We start from the raw sequence: 23826 nt of genomic DNA, 5'->3' as shown, positions 1-23826 counted from the left end.
CAGCAGTCGTGATGTGGTTACGGATATTGTGCCAGGCTGGGTGCACTTAGAGGTCAGCATCAAATGTCTCCCATTTCGGCTTTAATAGACTTGGAGCAAGTGCTGTTAGCGAGCACCTATTAAGGCTGACACGGCATACGAGCGGATGGGTTTCCAGCACCACGCCCGGCCGCCTTTGTCTCCCTCGTGGCTATGTTTACACATCGGACCAGGTACTCATTTGAAGCTGAATCGATCTAGGGGACTCAGCTAACCACTGCGCTACCGTTCCCCACAGCTCACCGCTACAGCGTCACACTCATCCACACACAGGGCCGGATCAAAACTAAAAATTATTTTTTTAAAACGATGTTTTAGTTCACCAGGTAAGGCCCACTAAGCTATATAGCTCTTGTTCAGAAGCCACCTGGGCCACAAATGATAGCTCTACGAAGTGGCTTATGATCGTGTGGAAATTTATGCCAGACAGATAATCTAAACGCGTGTTGTTGATTCTGAACATGGAGGGGAAAACCGGAGGACCTGGAGAGAAAAACCCACACGACTATGGGGAGAAAAGACACGCAAACTCCAAATATACAGCAAGCGTCAAGGTGTGGATCGATCCCACAACCTCCTGCAGACCAGGCGAGGTAGTTAACATCTAGCCACCGTGGCGATCTAGGCAGGAGAGGCCAACGAAATACATCATTAAAAGTCTGACTTGTTTATTCACAATCAAAGTAACGGTAACAGGGATCAATCAATACAAAACCGCACTAACACGGCACCTTCTAATTACGCCTGGCAATGCAACGCTTCCTTGTATTTACACTGCCAATATGAGGAACACGCGTCCCAGAGAAGAAACACGTGGCATGGAGAACGTGCACACGTGGGGGTTTAAGCACATCACTGAAGCTGCTCTGAGCAAAGCCAATGTGGGGCTTGGGCGATGGTCCAAGGCCGTGTTTTTCGCTCTTTTTTAAAGAGGTGTGGTGGGGGGCCACTTTTCGCCATCAGCTGTGAGGTCCGCCGACATCATTGTTGGGTTTGTGACAGCACAACGATGATGGTGGGGTTGGGGGGGGGGTCACGTTAGTGGGGCCGCACTAAAGGCCACCAGGGCCCCCCCCCCCCCCCCCCCCGGGCCTCGCAACGTGGCAGCCGAGGAAGAAGCGGGTTGGGGGGGGGAAGACGCGGCCGAGATCACGACCAAGGGGGCCGTCCATAAATGACGTCACGCGATTTTGGACTCCCCCCCCAACCCCTCCCCCCTAGGTGCGTGACGTCATTTATGGACGCCGCCCCGCCCCCCACCCCCAAGGCGAAGCTTGTGGCAAAACCAAAGGTGTCGAGTGTAGCCTTGACTATCGGGGGGCAAGTGCCGTCAGCGAGTGCTGCAGCGCCTCTCTGAAGGGCGCACGAGGGGGTGTGGGCCGGCCGGCCGGATAGAAAACTCGTTTGTCTAGAGAGCTGTTCTTTTTGTTGTTTTATTTGTCGTTCTGTCCACCTCGCGACGCAGCACGGGTTTGTCGACGTACGGTGGGAAAGAAGTTAGACGCAGTGCCAATCGCGTGACACGTCGTGACTTACATCTCTCGGTGGAGAGAGGCATCCGCGTCTTATTCTTGTTTCTGTCGGTAAAGTCACGTAGAAGGGAAATGATAAAAAATATATTTTTTAAATAAAATAATAAAAATAAAATAAAAAATTAAGTAAAATAATAAAAATAAAACAATCTTTTAAAATAAAATGATAAAAAAGAAAACAATATTGTTTTATTATTTTATTAAAACAATATTGTTTTATTTTTATTATTTTATTATTTCCCTTCTACGTGACTTTACCGAAAGAACCAAGAATATGAATCCCTGCAGTCACCAAAGCTTTAAATCGAAATTTAGCATCGTGCCTTGTGTGACCCCCAATTAACTGACCCCTAATTTGTGTTAATTAAATCCTTTAAAAAAAAACTAGTTTTAGAGAAATAAATGTGTGGGGGGAGGAGGGGGGTGGTGGTCACAAGACAACTGGACCACCTTGTACACGAACCACCACGCACCCACCCAGTGAATGACTGAGAGTCGCGGTCTGTACAAAGGTGAATTGGCACGACACTGCGTGTCGCCCTAACTCAGCCGTTAGAGGTCAAGGCCACACACCACCACTCACAGCAGCAGGCACCAATATCAATCCACTGTTGAATGGGAGAGGGGGGGCTCTCTAATGCTGGGGGGGGGGGTTACTTTGACCATACCTCACCACGCTGGTCAGTGTAGGCATTGGCGAAGGATGGCGGATTAGGCCCGGTTCACATGTAAATTGAGCCGTGTTGGGAATCGAACTCGGATAACCGCGGTTCATGAGGTTGTAGGTCAACAGAGATGGGAGGGGGTTCCTTGACTTTAATCATCAGGCAGTTGACCGGTATTGGTTGAAGAAAGCCCGATTGCTGATGAGACCCTGAACATCGAAACCGGTCCAGAGTTTTAGTTGCATCGAAACCAATGCTGCCCAATTATGCACTCTCAGGAGGCTGATGGGATGCGTAAACTATATATACTGTACTTCAAATGTTGATTTGGAGGGGCAGATATAGGAAGGCGTTTTTTCTGGTACAGTACGGTAATTCATACAATGTATATTGCAATGTTAGTGGTAATTCCCCCTCAAGAGGGCAGCCTTGTACGTGTACAGGGTGGCCCAAACGTTAGGGGACATAGGGTTATTGCATTTAATATAACACTGGCATTACAACATTCTAATTGTTTATTCTTTTAGTTAGTATTTTATCTATTATCATCATACATATTGATTTGTATTCTTCTTCCCGTGGGGTCACTACAAAACCGTTGTCCTCAAACCCCGACGAAGAACCCTGAATGAATTGTGATAAATCGCTTCGTTGAGCTGTCATTTGTGATGGCCAGGTCGCTCCTGTAAACAAGCTCTATAAGAGCTCAGTGGGCCTTAGTTGGTAAAATAAAACGTCTATTTTAGGGGCAAACATTTTTTTATTAATGTTTACAGATTACACCTGTCATCTATACAAAACAAACTACCTAAATGACTTCGAAAAGATCATTCAAGCGTGGATTAATGTTAATTCGAAGTCAGTTTGAACATTTGTTAAAATGAATTCAATAATTCGATGTGACTTATTAAAATAAATATAACCCCCGTGCCACCCTGTACACCTGAGTTTGATTCCCGGCAACGGCTAACACCAGCTGCAAGTGATAATCTTAACCGGTCTTGGGACTCCCCTTTCACCAACCCACAATGACCGGCATGGTGAAGTATGGTCAAATAACCCCCACGGCCCGCACAGCGTGAGGAGGCCCTCGTCCAGCAGTGGTTTGACGGAGGAGTCGTACATTATAAGAGCCACAGATTAATCGACGAAATATTATGCATTCGCTCTCCGATATGTGGGCGAAAAAAATCGATTGACGATTTATGCAAATAATACGCAAATGATGTGATACTGTAAGAATTATGCAGACCTAGCAGAACAAAATGTACAAACGCGACATAAAACGATAAGAATTGATTCCTGAATCGAATTGCAACCAGTACGGGACATCATATTGCCAAGGGTTAAATCGTTATAAGTCTAGTGGTGGCCAGGCTGATATCATTAACTCCCTACTCTTGATAACTCAATTTAATCACAACGCAGAATGTCACTTTATGGGTCTCTAGGTGAGTCTACATGTCTCTGTGTGAGTCGATAAGTACATGTGATTCTATGGGTCCCTATGTGAAACCCATGGGTCTCAATGTGAGTATTGTGGGTCTCTATGTAAGTCTCTGTAATCTGTGGGTCTCTGTGCGAGTCAATGCGATTCTGTCAAGTCTCCGAGTCTATGAATCTTTATGCGAGTCTATGGGTTTACACATCAGTATATGCCAGGGGTGACCACCCTGCAACAGACCAATATCTAAAAAGTACTCATGAGTTCTGCAAAGAGCCAAGTGTATATATTAATGTGTGTATATTGACAGTTTTCGGCACAGCACGGGAGACATTCAATATTCTTTGCAACTGTAAAAGTACGTTCTACGTTATGCCCCTTTGATAGAGCCGTGTGTGGTGGATTAAAGAGCTGCATGCGGCTCGGGAGACGACAATTGGCCACTGCTGGTCTATGCGTTTCTATTTGAGTTTATTGGTCTCTCTGTGATGGCTATATCATGGCTGGTGACAATTATGTTCACAAAACAATGAGTAGGGCTATGTATGTAAAATGGCCTCCCCTCTTCTACGAGTTTCTGTGCTGCCTCCTCTCCACGTGGTGGCCCATCGCTGAACGGCCATCTTTGCGGTGGGCGTGGCCTGCGTGGGCACATCACAATAAGACAGGAAGTGACATTATCAGGAGAGGAAGTGACATCGTGGCAGCAAGTAGTGCAAAAAACGATGGCAGAGTGAAGTTGATGGCGATGAAGGCAGACAATGATGCAAAGCCTGGGAATATTTTAGCCATCGTCCTCCCTCTAGATTGTCTGCAGATTATCTGAGTTTTCAATTAACCGTGCAAAAAAACAAACAAAAAATATTTACACGCCATGTGCTGGTTTAATTATACATGTATGTTGAACTTCTTTCGTACCGTACGTAACCAACTGCGCTAATCAGAGGTGCGGATCTCTACGTAATTATCAGCTGCTCCTCACTCGTTGGGGGTCAGTGATTTTGCCGACGTGACCGCAAACACGTCGACAGGTAATTCCACCAAGAAGCAATAGAGACGACACATTCTATGTTTTTCATCCCCATTACCCCGGACAATCGACCGTTGTGTAACATGATGGCGATAGCACAATCGGGAGAGCACTGGAGGAAAAAAATACAGTGTGTGAGAGAGAAATAGCTTGAGAATGACGATCCCTCACTCTTGTCGTGTCCGTGTGGCGCGATGTGGGACTCCGAGAGGGAATTCTCAACACCCCCCTCTTCCTGCTTCTCGGACTCCTCCACAGTTCCTCCCGGCAGCCAATCAGATCCTCTCGTCCAGTTACCGTTGGCAATGGAAAAGGAACTACTTTCTGAAGTAGAGGGATTTTTCCCATCTTTGTGGAGTAATTTGGTCGCGAATGCTGAAATAGGGGTGGAGGGGGCGGAAATGCAATCAGAAGCGGACAAAAATCATCCATATGAATGGATTCTATACTCACTTTCCCACAAGCGCTTCTACTCAAAAGTCATCAATTAGCATTCATAACATTAGCTGTGACATGCAAGACGACATCACACGTCACGGGGGAAGGCGAGGAGTGCGCACGGTGTGTCATGTTATCGCCTTGGCTGAAAAGTTTGATCTCCATTTAGCACTGGATTTTTATATACGAACGGCTGGACAGAGCTAATGTATGTAGGTTGAACTTATTTCTCACTGTACGTAGCTAACCGTGCTAATCTGAGGTGTGGGGGAAGGACAACAAAACACAAAATGCATTTCTAAAGAAATTAGTTTTCAACTTAGATTTAAAAGTGCATAGCTCCAATGGCTTCCTAATATCGGAATTAAGAGCATTCCAGACGGCCGCAGAAGCATAATGCACAAACATTTTAAACCTTTCTTGGAAAGTTAAAAAAATATTTGCGTGACTCCCAGTGTCGGTACACCTTGAGTTCAAATCCTGGGTTAAGGGTTAATTCAGCCCATCATCATTGCTCACCGGTCGATAAAACGAGGATCAGCACAAACACTTTGTTGTGAGAAGTCGACGTGTCTCTGTTACAGACACATGCTGATCTCGTTGCCATGGGAATGTGGAATTTCCAACCCAGACTCACCGGAGGAGTCGAGGGGCGGGGTGCGGAAGGTGAGCACGACCTTCGAACTCTTGAGCGACCTCTGACCCCACTCGCTCAGGGCCTGCATTTGAACCACGTAGTCCGAGTCCGGCTTCAGAGGCTGCAGCGTCACGTGCCGTGCCGACTAGTCAGCAGCAGCAGCAGGGGCAGCAGTAGTATTAATACAAGCAGTAACAGTAGCGAGCAGCACCAGCAGTCACAATACAATTGTCTTGAAGATGCTTGATGCAGTTTCAAAAGAAATGTATCTAATTGCTAAACTGGTTCTGAGAATTGTTTTACAACAAACTATTCTACAGCTCACCACGTGCTCCGGTTGGGCGTCCCAGAAATGCGATAACCCTTACATGTCCCCCCTAAGAGGACGTCGAGGATCTCACCCCGTTGATGGCGAGTCGTTGATGCCTCTCGCCCGTTGCCGTGGTGCGGGGCCGCCCGTAGAACAACTTGTAGCGCGCGATTGGTAGATCCGTGTCAGCTGCCGGGTTCCAGGCCAGGTGGGCGGCCAATGAGAGGCCTCCATCGGCAGAACGTCCGAACCACTCAACGTAGGGGGAAGGCGGAGGGGGAGGCGAGGGAGCTGTGGCGATGGAAACACACACACCCACAAGTGGATTTAAGGACATATTTAACACTTTAGGGCAGTGTTCTTCACTCATTTTCAGAGGGAGGGCCACTTTCGCCGATAAAACATCAGTGTGAGAGCCGCCACACATTTGAAACCATTGGGGATTGGACAGCACGATGATGATGGGGTGGTGTTTTTCACTATTTGTCTATTGTCGGGTGCCACACTAAAGGCCACCAATGAAGAACACTGCTCTAGTACGTGGCTGAAAATGTTCAATGCATTTGCTCTGTCCTCCTGTGTGTCTGAAAGATGGGGTCAAGCAAACTCCCAACATGGTGATCCGAATTGAACAAAAACTTTCGTGTAAAAAGTTGAGTTGTTGTTGCGAGGGACTTACCCGAGAGAAAACCGGCCACACTTATATCAAAGGTTTGCCGAAAACGTGGAGGTGAAAGAGACCAGCGCTAAATGGAGAAGACTTATCGGCCAAAGCAATGAAACCACCAGCCACTGCGCGTGCCTCACCACCCCGTGTAGGTATAACGTTACTATCCGCTAATGAAATATGTACTTCCGCACCCATGCATACTCATATTTCTATTTTTGTTTACATCACAAGTGATGCTGTCATATGTACATAAAACTGCAAAGGGGATTTAAAAATACATCTTTTGTGCTATTGTGTTGTGAGACTTGCACTGTTGTTATGTGACGAGGTCAGACTGTGCGTGTATGCGTGTCTGCACGCGCGACTGTGTGGCTGCATGACCACGCGTGGGAGTGGTAATCCAGTGGTAAGCGGACTGCGCAACGAATCCGGCGACCAGAGTTCGATTCCTGCTCGTGACCATTATCATCGGCAAATATTTAAACCACTCCTGGGCCTCCACGAGGCCGACTCGGTCTTAAATGAGCACCTGGTGCGCTGTGTAAACAACGTGAGCATTGGTGAGGCGGCCGGGCATGCTGTTGTCCACTGGCCCCTCTCGTGTACCGTGCCGGCCTTCATAGGTGCTCGCTAACAGCACTTGCCCCAACAGTCTGTTTCGGCTATACTGGGGATCTTTTTATTTGTTTGTTGTTTATCTAAGACGCAAAAATAATGACCTTTTGACCTCTAACCCTTTAGATCCTCAAGAGGTCAAAATTCTCAACCTTGACCAATTGCGCTTTTAGTGGCTTCAGTGGAGGGTGAAGGGGGTTGTGGAAAATATGCGCGCACACGCGCGCGCGCGTGTGTGCACATGCACACGCAGATATACACGAGTACATAGACACACACGAGTATATATTCATGTACACATATAGAGACAGCCACAGAGACAAAGATCCCCCCCATAGCCTGAACAGACTGTTAGGGCAAGTGCTATTAGCGAGCACCTATGAACACCGAAAAAGCAGACGAGGGGATCGGTGCCCACGCCAGACCGTCTTTGTCTCCCCAGTAGCGATGTTGACACATCACACCAGCTACTCATTTAAGCCTGAGTCGACCTAGGGGAGGCCCGGAACGAGTTCAGATATTCGTCACTGGTGTCGGCCGTGAGTAGGAATCGAACTCGGGCCGCCGGATTGGTAGCGCAGCTCGCTGACCGCTACGCTATTGCTCCCCACACAAAGGCAGATACACACACACACAAATACAGACACGACCACACATGAGCACATACACACAGACCTGCACACACACGCGTACACACACAACGAAGATGATGATGATATTGGTGGTGGTGATCCCAGTGATGACGACGACGACGATGAAGATGACGGTGATATTGATGACGACGACACTCTCAACGACGATTAGAAGGAGGTGACAGCGAATAAACAAACGCAGGGACCACCCCCCCCCCCCTCCAGGTCCGCTCGGGCGCCGAATAAATAGAGGGCACTTGTGCGGCATACAGCGGGAGATTAATCCCTAATGAATGCGGGTTTCCTGGCACGTGAATGCGGCTCTGGGTGCCTCCGGGACGCCGCCGTTACGCTTGAGCAAGCAAAGAAAAGGACATTTGCTCACGTAAAGAACTCTGGGCGTGAAACCAGCGGCGGTGGGGGGAGAGCCTCGACAAATCTCCCTCTCTCTCTCAAGCGCCTTTGAAAATTCTCCGCGTTGTTACATAGGGAGAGAGAGACAGCGAGAGAGGAGAGAGAGAGAGGAAGGGAGGAGACGGAGGGTTTTTTCTTCTATCCGCTTGTCCCCCTCTCTTTTCTTCCTCCACAACTCTTCATAAGAAGCCTCAATTCACTGGGGAGGGCGGTTTCAATGGGAGATGTGGACAGGGGAAGAGGTATGGGCGGAGAGCTGCTGAATCTCATTCACTCACTCTATATATCAATGGCACTCTCACTGTATATGTAATGCTAAGTCTATCAGACCCTCACTCACTCTCTTGTGGCAGGCACCAGGTTCTGAAGTGGAGAGACTCCTAACTCCTTGTCACAGTGAGCAGCAATTAATTAACTAAACAAAACTAAACTTACTTTATTTTACCAGCTTAAGGCCCACTGAGCTGTATATGGCTCTTTTTCAGAAAAGACCTGGCCGCCAATGATAGCTCAACAAAAGTGGCTTATCATTTGGAAATTTATAGCAGCCAAAATACATTTAACGCATGTTGATTCTAAATGCAGAGGAAAAATCGGAGGACCTGGAGAGACACACAAACTCCAAATATACAGCAGGCGTCTGGGTCGGGATAAAACCCACAACCTCCTGCGTACCAGGCAAGGAAGTTAACATCTCGCCGCCACAGCACCAATTAGCTGACCAATTAGCAAATGGTCAGCATTTTGTAACATGAGAGGAAGCCATCCCCTAGGCACAGCGTTACGCAGTCACTGAAAATAAATGGTTGCTCCACCGTATGTGTGTTGAACTTCTTTCGCGCCGTACGTAGCCAACCGTGCTCATCGGACGGGGTAAAAAGTCCGCTGCCGAGTTGGAACTGGCCATAAGCACTGCGGCACCAGCCGTAGTCACTCCTCCTCCACTCTCTCCACAACCACCACAATGCTCGCAGAGATTTGACTTTGACGGCACAAAGTATCTAGGCAAGCGGGGCTTTGTTTTAGCGTGGCCAATGGTAAAGCCCCACCCTCTCAATGGCACGCTCCAGGTGAAGCAGCTGTCACAGACCAACACACACACATGCACACCGGTCAGGGATGGACACACACCAGATATATAAAACACGTTGGCGGACCGACACATGGGTGGACACATTAAACATATGGACACATGTATGGACAGACACACGAACACACACTGCAAGCGGACGCACGGACACGCAAGGACGAGGGATAGACTATGCAAGCCGGCACGGCACACGAGGGGGCGAGTGTCCAGCATCACGCACGGCCGCCTTTGTCTCCCCAGTGGCGACGTTTACGCACCAGGTACTAATTTGAGGCTGAGTCGACCTAGGGGAGGCCCAGGACCATTTCAGAGAATCGCACACACACGTACCAAGCGAGGACCTGTAGGCGGCGCTGGGCGGGGTGAACCCGCGCGTGCCGTGCGCGTTCACAGCCGCCACGCGGAATCGGAACCAGCGAGCGGGGCGCAGGCCCAGCACAAGCACATTCTCCCCCGGGGTCTACGGGCGCACACACACGGTGTACACACACACACACAATGTACACACACACATACACACAATCTACACACACAGATACACACACACAATGTACACACACAGATACCCACACACACACAATGTACACACACAGATACACACAATGTACACACACAGATACACACACACAATGTACACACACAGATACCCACACACACACAATGTACACACACAGATATACACACACACACAATGTACACACACAGATACACACAGATACACACACACACACAGATACACACACACAATGTACACACACAGATACCCACACAATGTACACACACAATGTACACACACAGATACACACACAATGTACACACACAGATACACACACAATGTACACACACAGATACCCACACACACACAATGTACACACACAGATACACACAATGTACACACACAGATACACACACACAATGTACACACACAGATACCCACACACACACAATGTACACACACAGATATACACACACACACAATGTACACACACAGATACACACAGATACACACACACACACAGATACACACACACAATGTACACACACAGATACCCACACAATGTACACACACAGTGTACACACACACACACACAATGTACAACAAAGATCCCCCATATAGCCTTAACAGATTGTAGGGGCAAGTGCTGTTAGCAAGCACCTATGAAGGCCGAATCGGTACACGAGGGGGTGGGTGGCCAGCACCACGCCCGACCGCCTTTGTCTCCCTAGTGGTAATGTTTACACACCGCACCAGGTACTCATTTGAGGCTGAGTCGACCTAGGGGAGGCCCGGGACCGGTTCAGATAATCGTCACTGGTGTTGGCTGTGAGCGGGAATCGAACCCGGGTCGCCAGGTTCATAGCGCAGCGCGCTAACCGCTACACTATCGCTCCCCACACGCAATGTACACACACAGATACACACACACAATGTACACACAGATACACACACACACACAATGTACACACACCGATACACCCACACACACAATGTACACACACAGATACACCCACACACACAATGTACACACACAGATACCCACAATGTACACACACAGATACACCCACACACACAATGTACACACACAGATGCACCCACACACAATGTACACACACAGATACACACACACAATGTACACACACACACAATGTACACACACAGATACACACACACACAATGTACACACACAGATACACACACACACAATGTACACACACAGGTACACACACACAATGTACACACACAGATATCCACACACAATGTACACACACAGATACACACAATGTACACACACAGATACCCCCACACACAATGTACACACACAGATATCCACACACAATGTACACACACAGATACACACAATGTACACACACAGATACCCCCACACACAATGTGCACACACAGATACACAGACACACAGAATGTACACACACACAATGTACACACACAGACATACGCACAGATACACACACAATGTACACACACACACACAATGTACACACACAGATACACACACACAATGTACACACACAGATACACACACACAATGTACACACACAATATACACACACACACAATGTACACACACAGACATACACACAGATACACACACACACAATGTACACACACAGACATACACACAGATACACACACACACACAATGTACACACACACAATGTACACACACACAATGTACACACACAGATACACAGACACACAATGTACACACACATACATACACACAGATACACACACACAATGTACACACACACACACAATGTACACACACAGATACACACACAATGTATACACACAGATCCACACACATTAAAATGATTGTGGTGCTGTCACCACGGCGCTAGTGTAGTTTGATGTGCCATGGTTTGACACACACACATTGGTAAACACACACACACGGGAACACACAGGTACTCACACATACAAACATCACCCGTATATCCTAAACATATTTTGGGGCAAGTGCTGTTTGCGAGCACCTCTGAAGGCCGGCACGGCACATGAGAGAATGGGTTCATATCGCACCGCGCTAACCGCTACACTACCGCTTCCCACACACAGGCACACACAGTCATCATTATCATCAACATCGTCATCATGCCCTGCCCCCGTCTCCTCCCCCCATCTGTCACCATGGCAACTGTCCTCCACGGCGATGGGGGACCTGTCCCGTGACCCTGCTGTTGTGCCTGCAGCACGTGCAGCGCTGTCGCCACGGAGACGCGAGCGGGTGAGGACCACGAGACGAGGAGAGAGACGCCCTTGGCGTCTCCGTCCGGGGACTCCCGCAGAGACAGCGAGGGGCGGGGACGCAGGGGGACGCCTGTGGGGGGGGGGGGGGGGGAACCCGGCGGAGGGGAGACTCGGAGAGTTATATGGGAAGATACACGGGGAGTTAAAGGGGAGACACGGGAGCGACGCGGGGGAGTCACGCAGGAGGCACGGGGAAGTTATGGAGATGCGCGGGGAGATGGAGATGCATAGCAAGACACGGGGAGTAACCGGGGGATGCGTTTGGGGACAGGCGGAGCGTCACGCACTGACTTCGGTTGTGAGGGTGGAATATCCCAGTGGCCGACTGCCGTGACTCAAGAGGGGGACCACACTCCGATTAGCACGGTTGGTGACGTGTGCTGTGAAAGAAGTTCAACATACATCACGTGGAAAGTGAAAGCAGCTAATTACTCAACCTCACCTTTCCAAATGTGGAGGGAAAAACTGGAGGACCTGGAGGAAATTCCACATGGCCACGGGGAGAGAGTGAACATGCAAACTCCAAATACACAGCAGGCATCAGGGTTGGGAGCGAACTCCTGCATACCAGGCGAGGTAGTCAACATCTCCTAGCCACCGTGATGATGATGAGAGAGACGCAAACTCCAAAATCTACAGCAGCAGCAGCAGCAGGCGTCGTCAGGCTCCAGATCGAACCCACGACCTCCTGCATACAAGGCGAGGGAGTCAACATCTCGCTACCGTGGCACCCCTGCTGCTGCGTTGGCAGCGGCAGCAATTTACACCAAACAAACAAACACACCGTGGCTTTAAAATGAAAAATATATAACGGGTGATGTCTCTCGGGCGATGGCCCCTTCTTCATTCCACATGCACGAGCAGGCACACTGCCTCCGCCACACCGCTCAACACACTCATCGAGCAGCGTCACGTGTGTATATGCACGCATGTTGAACATCTTGCACACTGTGCGTAGCCAACCGTGCTGATCGGGAGGTGCGGTGCTAATAGGAGGTGACAGGGGAAACGAGGAAACGGAGAGAGATTCAAGATAGCAATGGGGAGACACGAAGAGTTGCACACAGGGGTGCACAGGGAGATACGGGGGTGTACGGGGAGACACGGGGGTGCACAGGAAGATGCGGGGGTGCATACGGAGACATGGGGGTGCACGGGGAGACACGGGGGTGTGCGGGGAGGGAGCAAGCAGGCCCCTCACACCTGCGTAGAGGCCCCTGGGCGCCTGGCAGGTCCGGCCGCAGCCGTTGGGGCAGCACTTCCTCGGAGCCGGGCAGTCGGCATCGCTACGGCAACCGGCGACGCAGGCGGCGGCGAAACCGCGAGCGCGAGCGGGAGGGGCACACGAGCCGGGCCGCGCCGAGGAGGAGGAGGAGAGGAGCGAGTGAGCGAACTCGCAGCTCGCAGAGCACTCGTAGCGGCTCTGGGAGACACACAGACAAAGATCCCCCAAATATACTGAACAGACTGTTGGGGCAAGTGCTGTTAGCGAGCACCTATGAAGGCCGGCACGGCACACGAAGGGATAGGTGGCCAACACCACGCTCGACCGCCTTTGACTCCCTCGTGATGATGCTTACACACCACACTAGGTACTCATTTCAGACTGAGTCGACCTAGGAGAAGCACGGACACACACTCGTAGCGAGCCTGGGAGACACGGACACACACGGACAACACTCGTAGCGAGCCTGGGAGAAACACACAGGCAAGCACATGGCTCTCATAGCGGCACTCAGACACGCAACAAATACCCAGGCATGTGCTTGTTTAAGTGAGGCTTGTGGTAAGGCACCACGCCGTATTGGCACGCTCCAGGTTCAGTAGGAGAGTCTCCAACTCAATTACCAGATCATCAGCATAACAATGTTGATCATCCCATAACCTTACCCAGGGCATCGATCGGCCTCCCATTTCATCTGTGCCAGATAGAAATTCCTCTGGTACAGTCATGGAAAGCTTCTAAAACTACGTGGTCATAAAATGGTAAATAGTGTAGGGGCCAGAAGACATATACCACACCCCAAGGTGAATAGGGAATGGCTCCGATTTCCAGCCATGCAGCTTTACACAGACCTGCCCACCATCATGATAGTCCTTAATGATTGTGAACAGGTCAGGGATGCTGAAAGTATGAAAAATAATCCAAAGCTCTGGCCTATTGATGGTATTATAGGCCTTGACCAGGTCACAAAAGCAGAGATGTAGGTCCTACTGAAATTCCCTACACCTCTGCTGTAAAACGAAACGATTTTTATTTGACCAGGTAAGGTCCACTGAGCTACATAGCTCTTTTTCAGAAGTGACTTTGCCACAAATGATAGCTCAACGAAGTGGCTTATCATGTTTCAGTTTCTTTATTTTGGTATAGCCCTGTGAGCCATTCGGCTCTTGAATCGGGTGCAACCGCAACAAACAAAAAAACAAAAACACGAACAAGAAAACAATCTTAAAGTGACTATGTGACTGCAAACAGAAAATCCATGAAAAAAACAGCAAAATATTCCTGAAAAAAGCACTGTACACCAACGCTGTGTGCAAAAAATCCCAGTGGGATGCAAGTCAAACAACAACAACAAGAAAACTTAGATTATGTGGAAATGTAACGCAGCCAAATACTCTAAACGCGTGACGTCGATTCTAAATGTGGATGGAACAACCGGAGGACCCGGAGAAAAATCAACGCAACCATGGGGAGAGAGACACCAAATATACAGCAGGTCGGGATCGAACCCAAGACCTCCTGTATACCAGACAAGGCAGTTAACATCTCGCCACCGTAGGACTGTCCGAGTCTGAAACCGCATTGGCACTCTGCAAGCTTCTCCTCAGCGTGCCTGGCAAGGAGATGCCGAAGTAATCCTTGCCAGGGACCTCTCCTGGCACACTCAAGAGATGCCCCAGTAGTTGTTACACAATCAGTGCGATCCCCCTTCTTATGAACCACAATACCTTGACGAGCTCGTCAAGGAGCGTAAGCCATCTCACGAGAACCGCTTTTACCTGTAGCCATCGAACAAAGACGGTCACTGCATCGCGCCCTCTCAGATCCGCTTCTGCGGCCATCTCGAACGCCCTTCCTTCTGATATTAGGAAGCCACTAGAGCTATGCACTTTTAAATCATCATCTAGATTGAAAACACATTTCTTAGGACTTGCTTTTTATGTTTAGTTTGTCGTCCTTCCCCTGCACCGCCGATTGGCATGGTAGGCTATGTACGGCGCGAAAGAAGTTCGACATGCATACAAAGGGGGACCCCCAGCAGGTGCCATCCTTCCAATCCTGTGAGGTGGATGGATCGTGACATCTCATGGCCGTGAGGGGCGGCGACGGTGTGTGGAGGCCTTCGTCCAGCAGTTGATAGATCATGGCTGATTATGACGATGATGATTACCTCGCATATCTTGTGACAGGAGGTGGAGTTTGTGTCCCATGATGGCTGGCAGGGTTGCATGCACTGCCAAGACACACAGGCAACGCTGCTGTTAAAACACACACATGCATTTTCAAGATTTTTTTTCTTCTAAATATTACACCGCAAATTACTCAATTAAAATATACAGAGCCGTCATCGCCCCCCCCCTTCCCACCCCCCTACCGTGAGAAACTTGGTAGGACCCTCCTGAAAAGGAGTCATGGGACTTAGCTTTTCTGCTGGGAAAACTGTAATAAAATAATATACTGTACAGATGTCCGTGTAACCTACACCGGCTGTGGGGGCAAGCGCTGCTAGGGGTGGGTGGTCAGCACGAAGCCCAGCCGCCTTTGTCTGCCCACAGCGCTAATGTTTACACACCACACCAGGTACTCATTTGAGGCCGAGTCGACCTGGGGGGGGGGGGCCGAGAATCGTTAAAAATATTCAGAGCAAACCATCCGACTTCCACACAGTCAGGTATATCGAGGTATGCTGACACAAAGTTAAAGATCTCCCGTAGAACCTCAACAGACTGTTGGGGCAAGTGCTGTTAGTGAGTAGCACTGATTAAGGCAGGCAGGGCAACACGAGGGGGTGGGTGGCCAACACCACGCTCGACCGTGGTGTGATGTTCACCACACCAGGTACTCATTTGAGGCTGAGTCGACCTCAGGGAAGCCCAGGACCGGCTTCGGATAATCGTCACCGATGTCGGCCATAAACAAGAATCGAACGCGGGTCGCCGGGTTTGTAGCTCAGCGCGTTAACCGCTGTCCACCGCTCCCCACACACACACGCACACACACGCACACTTTCTCACACACGCCTCTCCCCCCTCACACCACCCACCTCACAAACACTGAGCGTCACAGCCCGTGACTTAATGCAGCCCGTGACCTAATGCAGCCCGTGACCAATGGGGCCGTGACTAATTGGAGCTGTGACTAATGACGCGCGACCGCCCCAGCTCGAGTGTGAGAGCGTGTGCGTGCTCGTGAGGGCTATTGGGAGCGGTGGCGCAGCGGTTAGCGCTACGCTGCGCTACGAACCCGGCGACCCGAGTTCGATTCCCGCTCACGGCCAACAACAAGTGACGATTATCTGAACCGGTCCTGGACCTTCCCTAGGTCTACCATGCCTCAAATGAGTACCTGGTGCGGTGTTTAAACACCAGCACTGTGGGAGACAAAGGTGGGCAGGACGTGGTGCTGATCTCACCACCCCCTCATGCGACGTTTCAGTCACTTACAGTTCTTGCCCCAATAGTCTACGTATGTGATGGTGATGATGGGATGCGGTTGTGGTGATGGCATGATGTTGTGATGGTGATGATGAGGTTATGATGAGGTTGTGGTGATAGTGGTGATGTTATGATGAAGAGGTCTTGGTGATGATGGGACGAGTTTGTGATGATGTTGTGGTGATGATGGGATGATGTGGTGGTGATGATGGGATGATGTTGTGGTGGTGATAGTGATGTGATGATGAGGTCTTGGTGATAGTGATGATGTTATGATGAATAGGTCTTGGTGATGATGGGACGAGTTTGTGATGATGTTGTGGTGATGATGTGATGATGAGGTTGTGGCGACGGTGATGCTGTAACAATATTGTGGCGATGGCGATGTTACCTGCTGACATCGTCTGTTTGCTTGACACCAAGACATGACCCGTGGGTCCTACACAGACCAGGAAAGTCACCACCATCATGATCCACACTCAACATCATCAACAGGATCACCACCACCACCATCATGATCCACACTCAACATCACCATCAGGATCACCACCATCATCATTCACACTCAACATCACCATCAGGGTCACCATCGCCACCACCACCATCAGGATCCACACTCAAAATCACCATCAGGATCACCATCGCCACCACCACCATCATGATCCACACTCAACATCACCATCAGGATCACCACCACCACCACCACCATCATGATCCACACTCAACATCATCATCAGGATCGCCACCACCACCATCATCATCCACACTCAACATCACCATCAGGATCACCATCGCCACCACCATCATGATCATCCACACTCAACATCACCATCAGGATCACCATCGCCACCACCATCATGATCCACACTCAACATCACCATCAGGACCACCATCGCCACCACCACCATCATCATCCACACTCAACATCACCATCAGGATCACCATCGCCACCACCACCATCATCATCCACACTCAACATCACCATCAGGATCACCAATATCATCATAATCAATAAAACCATCATCACTCATAATAACATACTACCAATATCGTCGATCATTATTGACTACAAGTGTCATCATCATCATCATCCACCATTGCTGATCATCTTCAGCAAGAGCAACAACAACAGCAGCAGAATCATCATCAGCAGCAGCAGGAATAGCAATCGTCAACAGCATGATGATCGTCAGCAGTGGAAGCATCACGCGCATCATCCATCATCGTCACATTCATCGCTTCCCAGACGACGGGGCTGAAGGAAAGCTCTGACCCTTGACCTCTAACCCCTGACCATCGTGTCTGTGGTCCAACCCCCTGAGACTACTAAACCACTTCCATCAGCATCATCATCAGCAGCAGCATTAGGATCTTCACATTCTCTCCATCGCCAGGTCCACTGAATAAGCACGCTTGGCTACGTATTGATGCGAAAACAGGTCCCTGCAGGGTGGGCTGGTAGGAACATTGGAATTTTTCACTTCGTTAAAGTATTGAAAGGGGACGGACACATTAATCTATTGCAGGCTGGTACACTCAGTTTACAACTTCGTTCCTACCAGTATAAGTTCAACATATTATACACATACATAAAGCCCAGCATCAGTATTAACAGGAGCAGAATAAGATTCAGAAGCAGTAGCATCAGCGTCACCAGGATCATCATTAACAGCAGCAAAATCGAATTATCGCTATCATCAGCATCATCTTCTTCGGCATTATCATCAGAATCAGCAGGTTCACCAAAATCGTCGTCATCATCAGTACATCAAAATCATCAGCCCCAATAGCAACACCTCAATCATCATCATCATCATCAACGCGGTTGGCTATGTACGGTGCGAAAGAAGTTCAGCATGCATACAACATCAACAACGAACACAAGTATCATCACCATCAGCGGCAGCGGCAGCAACCTATTCAAGTCATCAGCATATCACGATCATTGTGACCACCACCATGATCATCGTCACCGCCTTCCCATCTCTGCCGTCACCCAGGAGACAATGCCCTTGGATAAAAGCCCAATTAGGTGCCGCTCTCTTGCCCAGTGGTGGAAATTCCCCATTACTGTGACGGGGGCCAGTTCATCCAAAGCGATACCACTGGTAACTTCCCTCGCAATGGTACTTATAATTATCTGGAGAACGGAGGGGAGGGGGATAGTAATAACGACACGAGTGTTTATCACGCTGATCATCTCACCCTCATCACCTCTCCCCCCACCACCTTCCTACCCCCTCACCCCACGTTCTTATCACAACAAAGATCCCCCGTATCACCTTAACAGACTGTTGGGGCAAGTGTTGTTAGCGAGGGGGTGGGTGGCCAGCACCACGCCGAGCCGCCTTTGTCTCCCGAGTGGCGATGTTTACACACCGCACCGGGTGACTCATTTATGGCTGAGTCGACCTAGAGGAGTGCCAGGGCCGATTCAGATAATCGTCACTGGTGTTGGTGGCCGTGTCCGGGAATCGAACTCAGGTGGCCGGGTTCGTGGCGTAGCACGCTAAGCGCTGCCCCACCGCTCCCCGCCCTCAACTCCCTCACCCACCACCACCCCCCTCACCTCCACCCTCGCCCCCCGATCCCTCATCCTAACCCCCTCACCCAACCACTTCTCATCCTCACCGCCTCACTGTTAACCTCTCACCACCTCTTCCCTGGCCACCGTGGCGTGGCTAGGAGATGTTAACTACCTCGCCTGGTGTACAGGAGGTCGTGGGATCGATCCCGACCCTGACGCCTGCTGCTGTAGATTTAGAGTTTGCGTGTGTCTCTCTCTCATCATCATCAAGGTGGCTCGGGGATGTTAACTACCTCGCCTGGTGTACAGGAGGTCGTGGGATCGATCCCGACCCTGACGCCTGCTGCTGTAGATTTAGAGTTTGCGTCTCTCTCTCTCATCATTATCAAGGTGGCTAGGAGATGTTAACTACCTCGCCTGGTGTACAGGAGGTCGTGGGATCAATCCCGAACCTGACGCCTGCTGTAGATTTAGAGTTTGCGTGTGTCTCTCTCTCATCATCATCAAGGTGGCTCGGGGATGTTAACTACCTCGCCTGGTGTACAGGAGGTCGTGGGATCAATCCCGACCCTGACGCCTGCTGTAGATTTAGAGTTTGCGTCTCTCTCTCTCTCTCATCATCATCAAGGTGGCTAGGAGATGTTAACTACCTCGCCTGGTGTACAGGAGGTCGTGGGATCAATCCCGACCCTGACGCCTGCTGTAGATTTAGAGTTTGCGTGTGTCTCTCTCTCATCATCATCACGGTGGCTAGGAGATGTTAACTACCTCGCCTGGTGTACAGGTCGTGGGATCGATCCCGACTCTGACGCCTGCTGCTGTATATTTGGAGTTTGCGTGTGTCTCTCTCTCCCGGTGGCGGCTGCGTCTGGGCTATTTGGCTGCTACAACATTTCCACGCGACTTGGTGTTGCGCTTTAATTTGTGGGCCAGGTCGCTTCTGAAACAGGCCGAGCTATTGTGAGAAGAAGTTTTCCCCCTTTTTTTCTGGCAACAAAACAGGTGTGTTAAGACGTTAAAACACCAAACTGAAACCCTTTACAAAGAATCATGTCTGCATTGACCACAATACTTAACCACAATACATATATTGTGGTTAATATCTGTTTTGTTGCCAGAAAAAAAAGGGGAAAACCTCTTCTCGTATTTTAATACTGATGAAGACCAAGCAATTATTAGCTCAGTGGGCCTTACCTGGTAAAATAAAAAAAACGTTTATGGGTGAATAATAATAGTTGAGTTCCTCACCTCCATCATCTCACCCCGACACCGTCATCCTCTAATATATATTCACTCCTGCACCCTCTCACCCCCTCCATCCTTATCCCCAGTCCTTCATCATCACGTGGACTTCCTCATCATCACCTCCTCCTCACCCTATGCCCTCTGCGTCTCAGCCCGACTACTCACTCGCCCTCGAAGCCCCTCGCTTCCATTTCCTCACCGCCTCCCTCATTCTTACATCTACCCTCTCACCCCACTCACCCCCATCACCTCCTCACCCTGAACTTCCTCACCCCATGCACCTTCCCAGTCTCACCTCCTCCCTTTCACCTCACCCCTTCGTCCTTACCTCCCCATTCTCCAATCCACCACCTCGTCGTCGTCGTCGTCACATCTCCACCCCCCTCACCCCCCACACGCACGGCAAACTCTCCCCCTCACCCATAGCACCACCCTCACCCAATCACCCCTCTCACCCATAGCACCACCCTCACCCAATCACCCCTCTCACCCATAGCACCACCCTCACCCATAGCACCACCCTCACCCATAGCACCCCCCTCACCCATAGCACCACCCTCACCCATAGCACCACCCTCACCCATAGCACCCCTCTCACCCATAGCACCCCTCTCACTCATAGCACCACCCTCACCCATAGCACCCCTCTCACCCATAGCACCACCCTCACCCATAGCACCCCCCTCACCCATAGCACCCCTCTCACCCATAGCACCCCTCTCACTCATAGCACCACCCTCACCCATAGCACCACCCTCACCCATAGCACCCCCCTCACCCATAGCACCCCTCTCACCCATAGCACCACCCTCACCCATAGCACCCCTCTCACCCATAGCACCCCTCTCACTCATAGCACCACCCTCACCCATAGCACCCCTCTCACCCATAGCACCACCCTCACCCATAGCACCACCCTCATCCATAGCACCCCTCTCACTCATAGCACCCCCCTCACCCATAGCACCCCTCTCACTCATAGCACCACCCTCACCCATAGCACCCCTCTCACCCATAGCACCACCCTCACCCATAGCACCCCCCTCACCCAATCACCCCCCTCACCCATAGCACCCCCCTCACCCATAGCACCACCCTCACCCATAGCACCCCCCTCACCCATAGCACCCCTCTCACCCATAGCACCCCTCTCACCCATAGCACCACCCTCACCCATAGCACCACCCTCACCCATAGCACCACCCTCACCCATAGCACCACCCTCACCCAATCACCCCTCTCACCCATAGCACCCCCTCACCCATAGCACCACCCTCACCCATAGCACCACCCTCACCCAATCACCCCTCTCACCCATAGCACCCCTCTCACCCATAGCACCACCCTCACCCATAGCACCACCCTCACCCAATCACCCCTCTCACCCATAGCACCCCTCTCACCCATAGCACCACCCTCACCCATAGCACCACCCTCACCCAATCACCCCTCTCACCCAATCAATCACCCCCCTGCCAAAACCCTCACCCGCCTCACCCCACCCACGACCCCCTCGACCCCCGCAACCCCCCCTCACCTGCAGGTCTCCTGCGAAGGCCGCCACGAGTCGCGCCGTGTGGAGCGAGAGGCACCGCGCCGAGCAGCGCGCCTCGCGGACCCCGGGGTCTGGGTCCCCGGGGTCCCCCAGGCCCTCCGGATCCCCGGTGTCCCCCATCAGCCGCCCGCGACCCCTCGGGGGTCCCTGTGCTGCCCCCGACTCCGCTGCCCAAGCCAGTGTCGCCAGCACTGCAAGCAGCGCTGCCCGCATGCTTGGCGGATTGATGGGGCTGCTGCTGATGATGAGAATGATGTTGCCGATCGTGGTGGTTGATGATGGTGATGTTGCAGAGGATGCTGACGATGATGTTGCTGTTGCTGCTGCTGGTGATATTTCTGACTTATGTTGCTGGTGGTAGCAATGTTGCCGATTTTGCTGGTGATGATGATGATGCCGTTCCTATTGTTGCTAATGACGCAGATGCAGCTGCCGAAGCTGCTGTCGATGACAACGCTCGCGATGCTGCTGCTGTTCTTGCAAGCAGCTGTTGATGCTGCAGTCTCGACTCCACGTGCGCGCTCCAATCTCAGAGAGATTGAGGGGAGGGGAAGGGGGGTTGGGCCGAGACGACGCGTTCCGATTGGCCAAAAGTAAGCTCCGCGGGTAGGATTCCCGTGCTGATTGGCCATAGCGAAGGGTGGGGGGGCGTGGTGTCGTGTGTGTGGGGGGAGATGGGGGGGGGTTGGGACCTCGTTGTTGTGATTGGTCGAGATTACGATAAGGGAGGCGTGGTTTCTGTCCACAAGCTCTGTGGGAGGAGCCAGTGTTAGGGGCGGGGCCGTGCTTGCTTCAACCCCGGAAGCCACGAGGTTTGCCCGTGGATCTCTCCTCTCTGTGGGGGCAGTCAGCAGAGGGCAGTACAGCAAATTGCATTGTTCTCCAGGACTGCGCTCTGCCACCCAACGTCGACTCTGCAGCGCCCTTTGACCTAAGTGAAGTATGGTCAAAATAACTCCTACGATCCACACGGCGTAGGGAGGGGACCCTCATCCGGCAATGCATCGACATACAGGGCTGTACTGCAGATGTACGTGAAAGTAAATGGCAGTCGCTTAAGCAGATATTTATTGTGAGAGTTTTTAAATGTCCCATTTGTGCGGAAACCCGATGCACAATTAGAAAAAAAAACTCTCCAGTGCGCGACTGTGGTCATCCAGAACAGACCGTAGTACAACATGACGACACAAATGCCCCGATCCACAAATACGAAAAAGACTTTACTGCGACCCACTCCGTTACTCCTGAAGCGGTTATCTGGCTTGACCACCCGAATATGAAATTGTAGTTGTTGCTTTGCATCGACATCGGTCACACGAAAGAAGACGATTGTGAATTGAGGCCGCTTGAATGAACATCTCCAGGAAAGCCGTTCTCATTAACAGACCTCAATAAAGTATATAACTTTTAATCTCTTTAAAAATAAATCGATCTTGATTAACGTGAAATTAAATTCTCTCCACCTGAAGACCACGATAGAAACGTCGTGGGTTTTTTGCTTTAAATTTTTGTTTTCTATCTACGTGACTTTACCGAAAGAACCAAGAATATGAA

General features: G+C 50.6%; 1 protein-coding gene across 1 annotated transcript; it reads right to left on the bottom strand.

The window, feature by feature from the left end:
* Positions 1-690: 690 nt before the first annotated feature.
* LOC116944604 (anosmin-1-like) lies at positions 691-22814 on the bottom strand. Its single transcript, XM_032958314.2, has 10 exons — positions 22255-22814; positions 17337-17384; positions 15682-15744; positions 13490-13709; positions 12166-12356; positions 9847-9976; positions 6187-6386; positions 5786-5930; positions 4882-5085; positions 691-4321 (listed from the first exon to the last, which is right to left on the bottom strand). The coding sequence occupies exons 1-10, from the start codon at positions 22483-22485 to the stop codon at positions 4248-4250; spliced, it is 1506 nt and encodes a 501-aa protein (XP_032814205.2). The 5' UTR covers positions 22486-22814; the 3' UTR covers positions 691-4247.
* Positions 22815-23826: the final 1012 nt, after the last annotated feature.

Source organism: Petromyzon marinus, chromosome 21 (assembly GCF_048934315.1).
Source record: "Petromyzon marinus isolate PM22_M1 ecotype Great Lakes invasive population chromosome 21, UKy_Petmar_22M1.pri1.0, whole genome shotgun sequence".
NCBI classification, from domain to species: Eukaryota; Metazoa; Chordata; class Hyperoartia; order Petromyzontiformes; family Petromyzontidae; genus Petromyzon; species Petromyzon marinus.
The sequence above is the reverse complement of the archived record's forward strand: the minus strand, read 5'-3'. Positions and strand labels throughout refer to the sequence as shown.